This window comes from Bos grunniens, chromosome 17, assembly GCF_055505025.1.
Source record: "Bos grunniens cultivar Pamir isolate PY7600 chromosome 17, Bosgru_T2T1.0, whole genome shotgun sequence".
NCBI classification, from domain to species: Eukaryota; Metazoa; Chordata; class Mammalia; order Artiodactyla; family Bovidae; genus Bos; species Bos grunniens.
Window position 1 is genome coordinate 7,479,683 of NC_141181.1, and position 19,747 is coordinate 7,499,429.

The window sequence follows — 19,747 nt, forward strand, 5'->3', positions numbered from 1 at the left end:
AGGATTTAGTGAGATGTAATGTATGTAATCTTCTCACTAAATCCTGATAACGCTAATGTAAGGCAAGCATGTAAAGCATCTGCCACAGGGTCTTTCTCTTTTCTGGCTCATCTAAAATCTAAAAGCAAGAAGTGTATCTTGTTTAGTAACTTGTCTTAGTTCAGGTTTCCCCACATTGAAATGCTGAGACAAAGGATCAAATTCAAGTAGTTTGGGAAATTCCGGTGACACCAGTAGGAGACTTGGAAAATGACAGAGGAGAAAGGGAGACAGTGCTGGGTACCTGTGAGAAAATGACAGAGGAGACAGGGGGACAGTGCTGGGTACCTGTGAGAAAATGATACAGGAGAAAGGGAGACAGTGCTGGGTACCTGTGAGAAAATGATAGAGGAGACAGGGGGACAGTGCTGGGTACCTGTGAGAAAATGATACAGGAGAAAGGGAGACAGTGCTGTGTACCTGTGAGAGAATGACAGAGGAGAAAGGGAGACAGTGCTGGGTACCTGTGAGAAAATGACAGAGGAGAAAGGGAGACAGTGCTGGGTACCTGTGAGAAAATGACAGAGGAGAAAGGGAGACAGTGCTGGGTACCTGTGAAACCAGCTGCAGAAGGGGTTTCTATGGAAATTTTTGAAAACAGTGCAGAAATCTGTCACAGAACTATCCCTGCTGAGAGTTGAGGGAGCTTTGATATTTATGCACCAACTTCTGAGAATTATTCCAATTAAGTTTCCAAGTATAGGCAATACTCCCCTCAGGTACAGGGCCCTCAGGCACAGAGATATAGATCCTGGTAGTTGGAAGTCTGCAGGAGGATATTTAAGTTCCACCGGATATGAACAGGGCCCTGATAATATCTGTTACAGTCATTAAATCTTTCTCAGGCAAACAGCATTCCTGGGTAACTTAGTATTTGTCTCTAAAATTCATATTTTCCGTATTCCCTTGATGATTCATGTCCTAGATCACTTTCTTTCTCCTCTTATTTTCCGTAAACTTTTCTGATTCCTTAACACTCTTGTACCTTTGCAGAGAATAGATGTCCTGAAGGGCTAGTAACCTATGTTCCATACCTGAGGATGGGCAGTTCTCTTAAGTCACCTTCTGAATTTATATGAGCCATGAAGAGAATAAATTACATTGCCTAAGATGTATTTCTCCTTATGCCGGAACTATCTACTCAAATATTAATTACTGCTAAAATCAGCTAAGATAGTTTGTTCTGCAGTTTGGAATGCAAGGCATTCATTTTTAAAATACTCTAGAAAGAAAAGTGAATTAGGGAATAGCAAAGATAAGATTGGTGAAAATGGATAATGACTAAATGTAGGTATTGAGAGTATATGATTTCACTATATTCTTATCCCTACTTTACATGTATGTTTGAAATTGTTCATAATTAAAAGCAGAAAAAAATGTACTGATTGTTAGAGCCCTCCTGTCTTAAGCTGAATGCTTACTTTAAATATGAGCTAATAATTAGTGTTTGTTTTACATGGATCTCTGTGACATCATCACTTCCACCAAGTTAACTATCTTCCTAGACAATACAAAATTCACCTCCTGGACACAGTGGAAATTTAGCTTTTAGGTCACCAAATAGATTACAGAAGAAGCATGTGTATTACTGTAAAGGTAGAGTGGCTTCCAGATCAGAGAGTCTTAATTTAAACCCTGGTTTTATAGATACATAAGCCTACCTATGTCAATAAGCTAGCCATGTAGGGCAACTGGACAGTTTTGGAAGCCTAAGCAGGGTAATCACAAAAGGAATCATTGAAACTCTCTATCATATATTGTAGGTGCAGTATGTGGTGTTTAGGTATGTGATATATGGCAATAGATTCTTTCTATAGAAAAGGCAGCCTCCATACTCTTGAGTCTAGGTGATATATGTTTGGTCCCACTGTAGACATGGATATGTCAGGCTGTGATAAGCTAAGGAAATTAAAATTTTGATTATTTTGCTCAACTTCTTTCATTTGATGCATACCAGAAAAACAATCTGTAGTTTGACCTCTCCTGTAAATAGATACAAAAGGAATAGTGTCTTATTAAATGGACTGAAGATCCCAGTTATTTTACAACTGTATCTTGTTTTTATTTTATAACTTTTTGTTTCTTGGAGAGTAAGATGTTACCTACTTAATGTTGCTTATACACTCTTCATTACCCAACAGTAGTGGTTTACCATATGCCTTGACCCACTCCTCTTAAGTTAACTTTACTGCCTTAAAAGACAAAAAAATGGATGCATTCTGCTATTTTAAAAAACTCATCAACTTTAAATACTTATGTATAGATTTCCCTTCTGTGGTATGAGATTGTGTTTCTCTATCATCATAGTTCTCTCAAACAATTTCCTCCATCTCCTATCCTCCAAATATAGGTATATCAAAGTCTTATTAAGTAGAGATTGAATGTACAATATGATGGCTGTGTAAATAATGGCCATTGATGAAAACCATGTGATCATGCTTATCAAATGATCTATAATTTCTATATTTTGCCTCATGGATCCAGATTAGTCAGAATTAGGTTAAGAAAACATTTTCCATAATTAAAAAACATTTAATAAATAGAGGCTAACAGAACCGCTGGAAAACCATTGCTGGTTTTAAGAATGTGACAGTAGGGGAATTGCAGATAAATCATAATTACTAATACCAGTTGTCTTTGGCACCTAAAAGTCACTGCTTCTGCCCTCTGGGGTCCCTGAAAAATAATGGCTGCTCATTTTCTTCTGCCCTCTAAAATTTGTACAAATGCTTTCATTGTGGGCTCTAAACTAAAATTGCTGGCAAGGGATATAGGAAATATAGTTTACAAGTTTTCAGTTCCCCTTGTTACAGGATAAGGGGACCCCTCTCAGGGCTCCAGAGTGAACTCTTGTCCAACATTCAGAAATGAATTGTTGGAGGAGACATACGTGCTGACAAAGCAAAGTCCTTATTGGAAATGGGCACCCAGTGGAGAGCAGCAGATTAAGGGAACCCAGGAGGACTGCCTGCCATGTGGCTCATAGTCTCAGGTTTTGTGGCAGTGAGGTTAGTTTCTGCATTACCTTTGGCCAGCTGTCTTGCTTGACCCGTGTTTAGTCTGACTTAGGGTCTTCCTGCTGGCACGTGTGCCTCTCTGGGTCCAGATGGATTCCAGGGTGAAGGTATCTGGGAAGTTGGAAGGACATGCCGCCTCCTTCTTCCTTTCAGCCCCTCCTGTATCCTTCCCCATCTCAGCCCCTCCTATACACTCCCAAATAGATTACGGAAGAAGCAAGTGTATTACTGTAAAGGTAGAGTGGTTAGTTTTGCCTGCAGCACTGTGTTCTTTATTAGCACCTCCTGTTGTTGGACAACTCAGGCAAGTGGTTATCATCATGCCTGGCTAAGGCAGTGGTTTTGGTCAAAGGTTCCCTAACCTTGTTTTGCAGAATAGAGCTTAGAAGAGCAAGGATGGTGCCAAGACTAAACAAGCCGTTTCCAGCACATTTAGTCATCTTCCCTTTGGAGGCCTCCTTGATTGATTGTTTTTAGGTCTGGTTCATAGATCTCATTTTAGAATTTACGCTTCACTGGATTCTCTTTCCAAGCGCTCATTCTTCCTTTTCCTTGGCTTTTCCCTCTCTTTTGTTTTGTGAAGGCTCATCCTCTGATAACTAACCAAGAGGTTCATAGGATGTGATTTTTTTTTTCTGGAGTTTTTTAATATCTGAGATAATCTCTGGGCTTCCTTCATGTTTGACTGATGGTTTGACTGGTTATAGAATTGCAGGTTATCACTTTCCTTCAGAATTTGAAATCTACGTACTCTTTCACTGCTATTGTTGAAAACGTGCTGGTTCTTATTACTTTTCTTTTGAATATGATTTTGTTTCTTTTTGGAAAATCCTGGGACCTTTCTCAGTTCTTTTTTTTATTATTTGCTTTAATGTGAATCTTATTTCATTCATTGATATGGGCACTGGGTAGACACTTTAGATCTTGAGACTTGTGACCTTTGGTCCTAAAATTATTTCCCTTTAATTATTTGTTTCGCTTCTCTGAAATATATCCTGAATTCACACTTTAATTTTTGTACACATCTTTTTCCTTTTTCCCTCTCTATTTTTTATCCCCTTCTAATTCTGTGTGATTTTTTTTTTCAACTTTAAGCCTTTCATTGAAGGGTTTTGTTTTTTCCTTGAAATTTTGATTGTAAAGAATTCTTTTGTTTTTCTCCTTTTTTTTAGAGGGAGGGATAGCGCCTTATACAGTGCAAGTGACAAATAGATTCAAAAGATTAGATTATACAGTGGAAGTGGTAATGACAAATAGATTGATGGGGTTAGATTTGATAGAGTGCCTGAAGAATATGGATGGAGGTTTATGACATTGTACAGGAGGCAGTGATCAAGACCATCCCCAAGAAAAAGGAATGCAAAAAGGCAAAATGGTTGTCTGAGAAGGCATTACAAATAGCTAAAAAAAGAAGACACGTGAAAGGCAAAGGAGAAAAGGAAAGATACACCCATCTGAATGCAGAGTTCCAAAAAACAGCAAGGAGAGATAAGAAAGCCTTCCTTAGTGATCAGTGCAAAGAAATAGAGGAAAACAATAGAATGGGAAAGACTAGAGACCTCTTCAAGAAAATTAGAGATACCAAGGGAACATTTCATGCAAAGATGGCACAATAAAGGACAGAAATGGTATGGACCTAATAGAAGCAGAAAATATTAAGAAGAGGTGGCAGGGATACACAGAAGAACTGTACAAAAAAAGATCTTCATGATCCAAATAACCATGATGGTCTGGTCACTCACCTAGAGCCAGACATCCTGGAATGTGAAATCAGGTGGGTCTTAGGAAGCATCACTAAGAACAAAGCTAGTGGAGGTGATGGAATTCCAGTTGAGCTATTTTAAATCCTAAAAGATGACGCTGTGACAGTGCTGCACTCAGTATGCCAGCAAATTTGGAAAACTCAGCAGTGCTCACAGGACTGGAATAGGTCAGTTTTCACTCCCATCCCAAAGAAAGGCAATGCCAAAGAATGCTCAAACCACTGCACAATTGCACTCATCTCACATGCTGGCAAAATGATGCTCAAAATTCTCCAAGCCTGGTTTCAACAGTATGTGAACCATGAACTTCCAGATGTACAAGCTGAATTTAAAATAGGCAGAGGAACCAGAGATCAAATTGCCAACATCCATTGGATCATCAAAAAAGTGAGAGAGTTCCAGAAAACATCTACCCCTGCTTTATTGACTATCCCAAAGCCTTTGACTTTGTGGATCACAACAAACTGTGGAAAATTCTGAAAGAGATGGGAATACCAGACCACCTGACCTGCCTTCTGAGAAATCTGTATACAGGTCAAGAAGCAACAGTTAGAACTGGACATGGAACAACAGACTGGTTCCAAACAGGGAAAGGAGTACTTCAAGGCTGTATGCTGTCACCCTGCTTATTTAACTTATATGCAGAGTACATCATGAGAAATGCTGGACTAGATGAAGCACAAGCTGGAATCAAGATTTCAGGGAGAAATATCAATAACCTCAGATATGCAGATGACACCAGAAAGTGAAGAAGAACTAAAGAGCCTCTTAGTGAAAGTGAAAGAGGAGAGTGAAAAAGTTGGCTTAAAACTCAGTATTCAGAAAACTAAGATCATGGCATCCAGTCCTATCACTTCATGGCAAATAGATGGGGAAGCAATGGACACAGTGACACACTATTTTTGGGGGCTCCAAAATCACTGCAGATGGTGACTGCAGCTATGAAATTAAAAGACGCTTAAAAAAAAGTTATGACCGACCTAGACAGCATATTAAAAGCAGACATTACTTTGCCACAGAGGTCCGTCTAGTCAAAGCTATGGTTTTTCCGGTAGTCATTTATGGGTATGAGAGTTGGACTATAAAGAAAGCTGAGCGCTTTTAAACTGTGGTGTTGGAGAAGACTCTTGAAAGTCTCTTGGACTTCAAGGAGATCTAACCAGTCCATCCTAAAGGAAATCAGTCCTGAATATTCATTGGGAGGACTGATGCTGAAGCTGAAGCTCCTGTACTTTGGCTACCTGATACAAAGAGCTGATTCATTTGAAAGACCCTGATGCTGGGAATGATTGAAGGTGGGAGGAGAAGGGGACGACAGAGGATGAGATTGTTGGATGGTATCACTGACTCAATGGACATGAGTTTAAGTAAGCTCTGGGAGTTGGTGATGGACAGGGAAGCCTGGTGTGCTGCAGTCCATGGGGTTGCAAGAAGTCGGACCCTACTGAGTGACTGAACTGAGCTGAATTGAACTGATAGAATCTTGCCTTTGTTATATGGTTGTAAGGTCTTCTATTAGATCCTGTTTTTTTTTAAGTTTCATTCTGTTCACTGAATTCTCTTTCTCCCTTCTGAGTTTCTCTTTTTTTGTTGTTTTGTTTTGATCTTTGTTCTGTTGGAGTCTTTCCTGAAATTACAGGAGATACTTGGCTGTTGACTGCAGTGCCTTGACCTAATAGGAAGTCCTGTATTTATATGCAAGTATGTTTCTTGGACATCTTTTTTTGGGGGGGGGGTGTTAGTTCTAAAAGGTCTTGTAGGTCTTCATAGAACCGTTCAACTTCAGCTTCTTCAGCATTAATGGTTGGGGCATAGACTTGGATTACTGTGATATTGAATGGTTTGCCTTGGAAACGAACAGAGATCATTCTGTCGTTTTTGAGATTGCATCCAAGTACTGCATTTTGGACTCTTCTGTTGAACATGGTGGCTACTTCATTTCTTCTGAGGGATTCCTGCCAGCAGTAGTAGATATAATGGTCATCTGAGTTAAATTCACCCATTCCAGTCCATTTCAGTTTGCTGATTCCTAGAATGTCGACATTCACTCTTGCCATCTCTTGTTTGACCACTTCCAATTTGCCTTGATTCATGGACCTAACATTCCAGGTTCCTGTGCAATATTGCTCTTTACAGCATCGGACCTTGCTTCTATCACCAGTCACATCCACAGCTGGGTGTTGTTTTTGCTTTGGCTCCATCCCTTCATTCTTTCTGGAGTTATTTCTCCACTGATCTCCAGTAGCATATTGGGCACCTACTGACCTGGGGAGTTTCTCTTTCAGTATCCTATCATTTTGCCTTTTCATACTGTTCATGGGGTTCTCAAGGCAAGAACACTGAAGTGGTTTGCCATTCCCTTCTCCAGTGGACCACATTCTGTCAGATCTCTCCATCATGACCCGCCCATCTTGGGTTGCCCCATGGGCATGGCTTAGTTTCATTGAGTTAGACAAGGCTGTGGTCCTAGTGTGATTAGATTGACTAGTTTTCTGTGAGTATGGTTTCAGTGTGTCTGCCCTCTGATGCCCTCTTGCAACACCTACCGTCTTACTTGGGTTTCTCTTACCTTGGCCGTGGGGTATCTATCTCTTCACGGCTGCTCCAGCAAAACGCAGCCGCTGCTCCTTACCTTGGACGAGGGGTATCTCCTCACCACTGCAGAGACATTACTTTGCCAACAAAGGTTCGTCTAGTCAAGGCTATGGTTTTTTCTGTGGTCATGTATGGATGTGAGAGTTGGACTGTGAAGAAGGCTGAGTGCCAAAGAATTGATGCTTTTGAACTGTGGTGTTGGAGAAGACTCTTGAGAGTCCCTTGGACTGCAAGGAGATCCAACCAGTCCATTCTGAAGGAGATCAGCCCTGGGATTTCTTTGGAAGGAATGATGCTAAAGCTGAAACTCCAGTACTTTGGCCACCTCATGCGAAGAGTTGACTCATTGGAAAAGACTCTGATGCTGGGAGGGATTGGGGGCAGGAGGAGAAGGGGACGACAGAGGATGAGATGTCTGGATGGCATCACTGACTTGATGGACGTGAGTCTGAGTGAACTCCGGGAGTTGGTGATGGACAGGGAGGCCTGGCATGCTGCGATTCATGGGGTCGCAAAGAGTCGGACATGACTGAGCGACTGATCTGATCTGATGTTTCTTGGGCTCTTTCTATAATATTACCAGCCTGTAAACTATCCTTTTTATTGACTGTAAACCCAGTCACATATCAGCATCTGAATGGTTTTTCTTTGGAACCATTAGGTTTTTTCAAATAAGAATCCTTTGGACCTGTCTGAAGGTTATGTGTATTTGGAATGCAGGAAGTATAGGATGCATAATGAGCCTACTGGTAGTCTGAGAACAAATGGGTAGAAGTATGTTGACTTTCTCTTTTCTGCTTTGTAGCATCCATGCACCATATTCCTACTTTCCTCTGTGTAGATGCTTTCCTAATTTCTCAACAAATTAATCTCATATTTTGCAAGGGAGAGAAAAATAAGAGAAGAAAAATCTTCAGCCTGTGGGACAGTTATAAGATCCAGCTAGTGTCTGTCGACTTATAACCCATCTTCCTCTTTTTATGAACTTATTTTCTGTGTTCCTTAGTACTTTTAAGGGATGAGAATTTTAAAAGATTTGCAGAATAAATAGGGGAGTTCTTATCAGAGTCCTCTTGGTGACTACTTAGACTGAGACTCCTTTCCTTTTGTTAAATTAATGACTACTGGTACTTATCTTTATGTTTTCTGAAATCTCTTTGCTCCAGTTTTCCTTTTTAAACTCCTTTTGTTGTGGGGTTGATGCCTTTTTATTCCTTTCTACAAAGTTTTATTGAGGTGTAGATTAACAATGTGAAGGCATTTTCCTGCAGGTAACTGAAGTGAAAGTATTAGTCACTTAGTCATGTCTGATACTTTGTGAACCCATGGACTGTAACCCACCAGGCTCCTGTCCATGGAATTCTCCAGGCAAGAATACTGGAGTGGGTAGCCATTCCCTTCTCCAGGGGATCTTCTTGACTCAGGGATTGAACCTGGGTCTCCTGCATTGTAGACAGATTCTTTACTGTCTAAGCCACTAGAAAACAGTGGAAACAGTGTCAGACTTATTTATTTGGCTCCAAAATCACTGCAGATGGTGTAATTTGGACTGCAGCCATGAAATTAAAAGATGCTTGCTCCTTGAGATAAAAGCTATGACCAACCTAGATAGCATATTAAAAATCAGAGACATAACTTTGCCAACAAATGTCCGTCTAGTCAAGGCTATGGTTTTTCCAGTGGTCATGTATGGATGTGAGAGTTGGACTATAAAGAAAGCTGAGTGCCAAAGAATTGATGCTTTTGAATTGTGGTGTTGGAGAAGACTCTTGAGAGTTCCTTGGACTGCAAGGAGATCCAACCAGTCCATCCTAAAGGAGACCTGTCCTGGGTGTTCATTGGAAAGACTGATGCTGAAGGTGAAACTCCAATACTTTGGCCACCTGATGGGAAGAGCTGACTGGTTGGAAAAGACCCTGATGCTGGGAATGATTGAAGGTGGGACGAGAAGGGGACGACAGAGGATGAGATGTTTGGATGGCATCACTGATGTGATGCGCATGAGTTTGAGTAGGGTTCAGGAGTTGATGATGGACAGGGAAGCCTGGTGTGCTGCAGGCCATGGGGTAATAGGTGTTGGACATGACTGAGCAACTGAACTGAACTGAAAACCCTTATTAAAAGTATTTTGCATATATAAGAAGTGTATTTCTCCCCTACCAGATATTTACAGATATGGTTCAGCTGTTCATTCATGCATTGAGTTATATCCAGGCCTTTTCTGTTCCTTATTACATACTGTCTTATGTTTCCATGCATGTCTCCCCATGATTGTAAATTATATGTGACTGTCAGGAAAAATAAAATAAAAATCAAAACAGTTGGAAATAAATGAACTTAACTGTCTATTATCTTTGTGACAAACTACACAAGTAAGAATTATTTCAAGTATATTGTAAAAGGTATTCTGATTATACATCTGTAGTTGGATATGTAGTAAGGGTAAAATTTACAATGAAATTCTTAAACTTGTTTCATGTATTATTGACTTGTATTTTTAAAACTGTTATATGTATTTTCCAAATTAAAGTAAGTACTTTTGTTATTTATTATTAGGATTCAGTCTTTCAGCATAAAGAAAAAGATTCAAGTCTAAAATTCAAGAATTAAAAATACTACAACTCTTAACTTTGAATTAGAAAATTACTAACTGAATTAGAGAAGTACTAACTCATCTTGTGTTTTTTTTTTTCCTAAAAATTCGTTGGTTTCCAAAACCATCTTTATTAAATCTATCCTTAATGTTTCAGTATTTTTTTTTTTTTTACAGTGACTCTAGTCCATTGGTTCTCAGTCAGCAGTGATTTTAACCTTCTCTCCCATTTCCTCATCCCCTTGATGAAAAATCTGGCAATATCTACATCCATTTTTGATGGTCACAGTTGGAGAAATGCTGTTATGTATCCAACCAGGGATACTGCTAAACATTCCATAATGCAGAAGATACAGCTCCTCACAGCAAAGGACTGTCTAGTCTAGAGTGTCAGTTCTGAAGTCAGAAACCCTACCTTAGGCTAAAAGAAATGCATAGGAGCTCCATTTGTTAATAGTTAGATTCAAACAATGTATAAAGTTATTCAGTGGTTCTTTGGAAGAAATAAACCTAAGTTAAAAGAAAAATATTTTTCTTTTATTTTTAAACAATCATGATCATTTCTTAATGGATTGTGCTTCTCTTTGGTGTTGCCCAGCTTCTTCTAATCTTGAAATCATATCTCCATTTTTATTTCCTGATCCACATTGATTTTAACATGACACTTTCTGCTGCTACAAACTCAGTTTTGCAAAAATGTGACATGATTGAAAGAGATGTCTTGTGATCTAATATTATAACTTGATCTCAAGCTAGTAGTTTGTATGACATTTGATGGATATTTATTATTCCTGTGTTCCTCAAAAAGTATCTTGCAGTGCCCTTGTGAGTTTGCTCCAGTAATCTGGGATGCATAAGAGCACGTGTTTCTTAGTTCTTTCTACTGACATTGGCCTGGGAGCAGTGAATGCCCCTGATACCACTTTCTACTAAAAGGAAAATTCTCTTGTGTTGAGAGATACAAATCTTTTCCTATAAATTGCTAATCAGATGCCATTAGATGCTTGCGTTTCATTTAGAGGAAATGACTGACTCTAGACTAGGGAATAGAGGAACAAAGTAAATGATACCATGAAGAAACAGTCAGAAAATTCAGAATTTGGGGAAAAGATCAAGTTGCCAACATCCGTTGGATCACAGAAAAAGGAAGAGAATTCCAGAAAAACATCTACTTCTGCTTCCTTGACTACGCTAAAGCTTTGACTCTGTGGATCACAACATACCATGGAAAATTCTTAAAGAGTTGGGAATATCAGACCACCTTACCTGTCTGTTGAGAAACATGTATACGGGACAAGAAGCATCAGTTAGAACCAGACATGAAACAATAGACTGGTTCAAAACTGGGAGAGGAGTACATCAAGGCTATATACTGTTACCCTGCTTATTTAACTTCTATGCAGAGTACATCATGTGAAATGCCAGGCTGTATGACTCACAAACTGGAATCAAGATTGCCGGGAGAAATATCAATAACCTCATATATGCAGATGCTGTTACTTTAATGGCAGAAAGTGAAGAGGAACTAAAGATCCTCTTGATGAGGGTGAAAGAGGAGAGTGAAAAATCTGGATTAAAACTCAACATTCAAAAAATGAAGATAATGGCATCTGGTCCCATCACTTCATGGCAAATAGATGGGGAAATAATGGAAACATCGAAAGACTTTATTTTCTTGGCTCCAAAATCACTGCAGATGGTGACTGGAGCCATGAAATTAAAAGTTGCTTGCTCCTTGGAAGAAAAGCTATGACAAACTAGACAGCGTATTAAAAAGAAGAAACATCACTTTGCTGAGAATGGTTTGCCTAGTCAAAGTTGTTTTTCCAGGAGTCATGTACGGTTGTGAGAGTTGGACCATATAAGGCTGAGCACCAAAGAATTGATGCTTTCGAACTGTGGTGCTGGAGAAGACTCTTGAGAGTCCCTTGGACTGCAAGAAGATCAAACCAATCTATCCTAAAGTAAATCATCCGTGAATATTCATTGGAAGGACTGATGCTCAAGCTGAAGCTCCAATACTTTGGCTGCCTGACGTTAAGAGCCGACTCATTGGAAAAGATCCTGATGCTGGGAAAGATTGAAGGCAGGAGGAGAAGGTGATGACAGAGGATGACGTGATTGTATGGCATCACTGAGTCAATGGACATGAACTTCAGCAAACTCTGGGAGATGGTGGCGGACAGGGAAGCCTGGTTTGCTGCAGTCCATGGGGTTGCAAAGAGTTGGACATGACTTAGTGACTGACCAACAACAACAAATACAGGGAGGGAAGATTTTTATTGAATAAAAATATGAAAAGCATATCAACCAGCTGTAATATGTGGACTTCATAACATTACTGTTTGGAAGCAGTTAAAGGGAAAAGAGGCATTTTTTTAGACAATCTGGGGACTTGTTTATATTGGTAATGTATGTTGTCACCCTGTTTATTTAACTTATATGCAGAGTACATCGTGAGAAATGCTGGGCTGGAAGAAACACAAGCTGGAATCAAGATTGCTGGGAGAAATACCAATAACTTCAGATATGCAGATGACACCACCCTTATGGCAGAAAGTGAAGAGGAACTAAAAAGCCTCTTGGTGAAAGTGAAAGAGGAGAGTGAAGAAGTTGGCTTAGAGCTCAACATTCAGAAAACGAAGATCATGGCATCTGGTCCCATCACTTCATGGGAAATAGATGGGGAAACAGTGGAAACAGTGTCAGACTTTATTTTTGGGGGGGCTCCAAAATCACTGCAGATGGTGACTGCAGCCATGAAATTAAAAGACGCTTACTCTTTGAAAGGAAAGTTATGACCAACCTAGATAGCATATTCAAAAGCAGAGACATTAGTTTGCCAACAAAGGTCCGTCTAGTCAAGGCTATGGTTTTTCCAGTGGTCATGTATGGATGTGAGAGTTGGACTGTGAAGAAGGCTGAACGCCGAAGAATTGATGCTTTTGAACTGTGGTGTTGGAGAAGACTCTTGAGAATCCCTTGGACTGCAAGGAGATCCAACCAGTCCATCCTAAAGGAGATCAGTCCTGTTGTTCATTGGAAGGACTCATGTTGAAGCTGAAACTCCAGTACTTTGGCCACCTCATGCCAAGAGTTGACTCATTGGAAAAGACCCTGATGCTGGGAGGGATTGGGGGCAGGAGGAGAAGGGGATGACAGAGGATGAGATGGCTGGATGGCATCACCGACTCAATGCACATGAGTCTGGGTGAACTCTGGGAGTTGGTGATGGACAGGGAGGCCTGGCATGCTGCAATTCATGGGGTCGCAAAGAGTTGGACAAGACTGAGCAACTGAACTGAACTGAATGTTAAGAATTGTTACTTTTGCTTTATGTATAAAATGATATCATGCTTGTGTTAATTAAATCACCCCCAAAGGAAAATACTCTCCAAAGAAATAATTCACATAGAAGGGAGAGGACACAAAATTGGCAAACTTCCTGGAATTGTATGACATACATATATTAAATCTATTTTTGAGTATGTCTGAAGATGTTCATATTGGAAAGTCTTAAAAGAAGAGTTAAAACGGAAGAGAGTAAAGGCACAGTGTGCTTAGTTGCTGAGTCGTGTCCAACTCTTTACAACCCCATGGACTGTAGGCTGTCAGGCTCCTCTGTCCATGGGGATTCTTCAGGCAAGAATGCTGGAGTGGGTTGCCATGCCCTGCCCCAGGGGATCTTCCCAACCCAGGGATTAAACCCAGGTCTTCCACATTGCAGGCATATACTTTACCATCTGAGCCACCACGGAAGCCCAATAGCACCTTTATTGAGAGAATTACAGTTTTTCTACAGTTTTTCTGCCTTTACAAGTTTCTTTATGTGTCTCATTAACTAAGACTAAAACGCAGTATCTGTAATAGAGGGCATTATGAAGGGAGAGAGACCTCTCTAGTAGGAAGACCCAGAAGAAGTGTTGCAAAGGAGGTTGAGTGATCTAATCTGTAAAGTCTATCACAGGGCAAGAGAAGAGATGAATTTATGATCACTTTGCCAGGATTAACCAGAAGAGAGCTATTATATTTCTTATATTAAATTAGTAAACTGTCATTCTAAATTTGATCAGCCTTTTTTTTTCAAGTAGGTAAATAATGTAGTGTATATCTAGTCTTCTGATCAGTAATTGTCCTTTCTATACATTTTAAAAAATCATTTTTCTATCTTTTGATCTTTCTGTACTTGGTTAATATGAATCTATTCCCAGCAAATGAGAATCTTGTTTTGTTTCTGAACCTGTAAGTTTAGTGAGTTAAGTCTGGACCAAGGTAATTCTATCCTGTAAGGAGTTGTCCAGGTAGCCAGCCAGCCCCTCTCTTTGCCTAGTATTTCCTTCTTTTTTCTAGTAGCAAGACAAACTGGTAGAGAACAGAGCTTTGAAAGGAACACAGAAAAGCTTATTTGAATATGGAAAAAATGTATATCTGTAATTGCTTTTCTTGTCTGCAACCTTAGCATAATATAGTTTATACACTTTTAAATTTGACTGAAATAGCAGGGATTTAGAAGATGCTCTGATGTAAAAGAGAAGTCATTTGTAGGTATACGTTTAATAGTTGGACGTTTTTTTAAACTTACAAAATGTCTTTATCATTGTATTACTGAATCTTAAGTGTTTCAAGCCTGCACTGTGTTTTTTTTTTTTTTTTTTAATATAATATTGTGACTATCTAAAAGGAATCTACAGTAAAAACTGGAACATCAGCTAAAGTGAAATTGTATTTCCTTGTGTTTGTTGTAGAGATCTGTGGTTAGTTTGAATGATAATCTATGTCAAAGGCAGATCACCATTCATCTAGGACACAGCCCATTTTCACACACACCGTCACTGAGGCTGAGTTATTTGCTATCTCATTGGATATTATAGATTGAACTTGAGCCTCTGATAAATTGGTCATCAAAGTAATGAATCTTTGGGACTTTGGAAAAAAAGAACATAACTGAAAAACTATTAAACAAAAATGTGTTCTCTTGAGAAAAAAAGGCCCCACCAGACTATTTCAGCTGCTGCCTAGAAACAGTGTATAGTAATATTTTGTTGTTTCCCAAGTGTGCAGAATATGAGAAACACTTTTTGATGCTCACTTTGTAGTTTTTTTCATGACGTAAAAACATTAATAGGAAAAAGTTGTATGTAGTCTATTTTCAGTAGTGTATACTTTAAAAGAAATTTACCCATATTAGAATTGGACCTACGTAATTGGAAAATATATTAATGAGATCCTGAACTTTGTGAACAAGCACCAAGATATGCATAGGCTATTCTTTACTTAGAAAATTTTAATTGTCATTATTCTCTATAAAAATTATTATTATTGTCAAGTTTTGAATTTGAAATCAAAAGAAAGCTTTTGAAATCAAAAGAGTGGCCTTAGATGAGTTAGAGTTTAGAGTTTATGTGATTCAATCACTGTTCTTGCAAAATAGCACTTTGTGAGCTAGCCTATGAATTGAACTAATTTTATATCATTGCTTTGATGGGACTAATTGCTCATTTATGGCCTGTGTTTTGAAATACACTGTATTTGTAAGTTGAAGGGACTATTGACTTTAGTCTAAGTACAAAACTTACTCATACTGCTGCTTCATCAGTGAAATGTATAACTTCAACTGTAGAAGTCCTTGGTAAATATAATATCAAGTTTCAGAAGCAAAGCCCATATTATTGATAAATGTACAAAATGCCAGTTGAGTTTATTTTCCATTGAATAAAGCAGAGTAAAATCAGTTCTTATGTGCACTATCTTGAGTGATCCCCTCGAGCTCCAAGGTTTGAGTTAGACTGGCTGTACCACCCATGTGCATTCCAGCCTTCGCGCTTATTGAGGTAAAATTGTGTTGAAATAAACATTGGAAGATGTCCATGGATTAATTTCTGTGCAGGGAAATATGGAGTCTAATTGTCTTGCTGAAAAGTAGTGTCAGCAAAAGAAGTTAGTTTGGATTGTTAGTGGTCTTATTGTAAAGTAAAATCAACGTATGCTACTCCTTTCCTGCTCCAACTATTCTGTTTTACTACTGAGTATAAGCAGCTTATAGGAGACTGATCTGCTCTGTCTGCGGGTAATAAATACTGTTCTGTACTTGTCTTAACAGAGTATAAAACAAACCTGAAAAGGATCCATCTGATCCACAAGTGAAGTAACTCTCTGCCAGAATAAAATTTCACCGTCTCTAAAGAAAGACAGCAAAATCTAGCCAAAATAATTGTGAGTCCATAATATTCAGTATAGAAAAAAATTATAAGACATACCAAGAAGCAGAAAATGTGATTTTAGGAGGAAAATTATTTAGCAGCAAGGGTTCCAGAAATTATAGAGATTATGGAATTAAGAAATCTCGTATATATTGTGGAAAAATAGATAAATACTACCAACTTCAGAAGATGGAGCTTATTTTCACTTTACCTACCTCTTTCCAGGAGTGGGCTAGACTTAGTAACAGCTTCCAAAGAATAGATCAAGGGAAGGAAATAATAGTAACTTTACAGTGGAAAAACCTGCCAAATGCTACTTCAGCCAACTTGTGAAGGTTACTGTTAATCAGTGATGTCATGTGAATATCACATGAATCCCTCATATAATGTGACTCAAAGGGCTCTTCAGTTCAGTTCAGTTCAGTTCGGTCGTTCAGTCGTGTCTGACTCTCTGTGACCCCATGAACCGCAACATGCCATGTCTCCCTGTCCATCACCAACTCCTGGAATCCACCTAAACCCATGTCCGTTGAGCCGGTAATGCCATCCAGCCATCTCATCCTCTGTCATCCCCTTCTCCTCCTGCCCCCAATCCCTCCCAGCATCAGGGCCTTTTCCAATGAGTTAACTCTTGGCATGAGGTGGCCAAAGTATTGGAGTTTCAGCTTCAGCATTAGTCCTTCCAAAGAACACCCAGGACTGATCTCCTTTAGGATGGACTGGTTGGATCTCCTTGCAGTCCAAGGGACTCAAGAGTCTTCTCCAACACCACAGTTCAAAAGCATCAATTCTTCGGCGTTCAGCCTTCTTCACAGTCCAACTCTCACATCCATACATGACCACTGGAAAAACCATAGCGTTGACTAGATAGACATTTATTGGCAAAGTAAGGCAAAGTAATGTCTCTGCTTTTTAATATACTGTACAGGTTGGTCATAACTTTCCTCCAAGGAGTAAGCATCTTTTAATTTCATGGCTGCAATCTCCATCTGCCGCCCAAAAAAATAAAGCCTGACACTGTTTCCACTGCTTCCCCGTCTATTTCCCATGAAGTGATGGGACCGGATGCCATGATCTTAGTTTTCTGAATGTTGAGCTTTAAGCCAATTTTTTCACTCTCCTCTTTCACTTTCATCAAGAGGCTTTTGAGTTCCTCTTCACTTTCTGCCATAAGGGTGGTGTCATCTGCATATCTGAAGTTATTGATATTTCTCCTGGCAATCTTGATTCCAGCTTGTGCTTCCTCCAGCCCAGCGTTTCTCATGATGTACTCTGCATATAAGTTAAATAAGCAGGGTGATACAGCCTTGATGTACTCCTTTTCCTATTTGGAACCATTGTGTTGTTCCATGTCCATTTCTAACTGTTTCTTCCTGACCTGCATACAGATTTCTCAAGAGGCAGGTCAGGTAGTCTAGTATTCCCATCTGTTTCAGAATTTTCCATAGTTTGTTGTGATCCACACAGTCAAAGGCTTTGGCATAGTCAATAAAGCAGAAATAGATGTTTTTCTGGAACTCTCTTGCTTTTCGATGATCCACCAGATGTTGGCAGTTTGATCTCTGGTTCCTCTGCCTTTTCTAAAACCAGCTTGAACATCTGGAAGATCATGGTTCATGTATTGCTGAAGCGTGGCTTGGAGAATTTTGAGCATTACTATACTAGTGTGTGAGATGAATGCAATTGTGCGGTAGCTTGAGCATTCTTTGGCATTGTCTTTCTTTGGGATTGGAATGAAAACTGATCTTTTCCAGTCCTGTGGCCACTGCTGAGTTTTCCAAATTTGCTGGCATATTGAGTGCATCACTTTCACAGCATCGTCTTTCAGGATTTGAAAAGCTCAACTGGAATTCCATCACCTCCACAAGCTTTATTTGTAGTGTTGCTTCTTAAGGCCCATGTGACTTCACATTCCAGGATGTCTGGCTCTAGGTGAGTGATCACACCATCGTGATTATCTGGGTCGTGAAGATCTTTTTTGTACAGTTCTTCTGTGTATTCTTGCTATCTCTTCTTAATAAATTAGTAACAAAACCCCATAATCCCATTTTAATCATGATAAAACAACAGAAAATACCAGATTCTGAACAGTTTACAGAATTTCTGGCCAATTCTCTTCAAAATTGTTAAGGTTATGAAGACCAAGGCAAGACTGAGAAACTGTCACAACCAAAGATGACCAAGGAGAAAACTAAATACAGTGTGGTAATTTTTAATTGAATCCTGCAATAGAAAGGGGACATTCATGAAAAAATTGGTGAAATCATAATAAAATCTATAGTTTAGGTAATGGTAAAAATAAAGAAAGACAGAAAAATAATCACTTCTGTGTAAAAAAAGAAAGCTATTATAAATGTATTCAGTATTTAATGGAAAATAGTAGTGCAAGAAGGAAGCCCGTGGGGCATCTCAGTGCAACAGTGAGAAGTATAAACCAGAGCCAAATGAGAGGTTTAGAACTGATAATTATAATATTTGAACTGAAAACTAGATGTTCCTAACATTGTATTTGATACTGTAAGGAAAAAAAAGTGATCAAAGTTAAGCTAAAGTCAATGCAATAGAAACTCTGCTAATGGAAGCACAGAAAGAAAAAAACATTATACAAAGTGAACTGAACATTAGTCAGCTATGGGACAATGTCAAGTATATGTGATATGATTAGAAAATACATATATTATGTAAACACTAGTCGTAAGTCTGAAACCACAGTATTAAAAATGGATAAAATAGATTTCAGGAACATTGTCGAGGATCAATAACATACCATAAGAGGTCCAATTTATCAAGACTATACTAAAGGCCTAAATGTATATATGTCAGTGATAGACAGAATGAGTGTTCCTGAACCTGTCATAGCCCATCCCCCAGAACCTGTGAATATGTACCTTCCATGAAAAAGGGACTTTACAGTCCTTAGTTAAGAATCAGGAAGTGGGGAGATTATCCTGGATTATCTGGGTACCCAAAATAAATACAGGGTTTCTTATAAGTAAGAGTAGAGACAGAAAAGATCAGAGAACGAAATGTGATGTCAGAAGCAGAAGTCAGAGAGAGAGAGACTTAATAGACTACACTGCTGAATGAAGATGCAGGAAGAAGGGGCTGTTGTCCAAAGGATGCAGGTAGTCTCTAGAATGGGGAAGGCAATGGCACCCGACTCCAGTACTCTTGCCTGGAAAATCCCATGGACGGAGGAGCCTGGTAGGTGGCAGTCGATGGGGTCGCACAGAGTTGGACACAACTGAGCGACTTCATTTTCACTTTTCACTTTTATGTATTAGAGAAGGAAATGGCAGCCCACTCCAGTGTTCTTGCCTGGAGGATCCCAGGGACAGGGAAGCCTGGTGAGCTGCTGTCTATGGGGTCGCACAGATTCGGACACGACTGAAGTGACTTAGCAGCTTAGCAGTCTCTAGAAGGTGGAGAAGACAGAGGTCAATTTTCCTCACCAGCCTCCAGAAGGAACTCAGACTGGTGTTACTTGTTTTAGCCTTTTAAGGTCTGTTTCAGAATCGTCACCTCCCAGACTGTAAGATG

General features: G+C 39.3%; 1 protein-coding gene across 9 annotated transcripts in view; it reads left to right on the forward strand.

Annotated features, from left to right (window-relative positions):
• Positions 1-19,747, forward strand: part of LRBA (LPS responsive beige-like anchor protein) — a 758,928-nt gene that overhangs the window by 486,410 nt on the left and 252,771 nt on the right. The window contains exon 40 of one of the 9 annotated variants that reach the window (XM_086346380.1): positions 12,456-14,721. The exons of the other annotated variants lie outside the window; for them this stretch is intronic. Within the exon in view, the coding sequence (XP_086202506.1) occupies positions 12,456-12,467 (12 nt within the window). The 3' untranslated portion in view covers positions 12,468-14,721. Of the gene's footprint in view, positions 1-12,455; positions 14,722-19,747 lie in introns of those variants that run through there. 9 annotated transcript variants of the gene reach the window in all.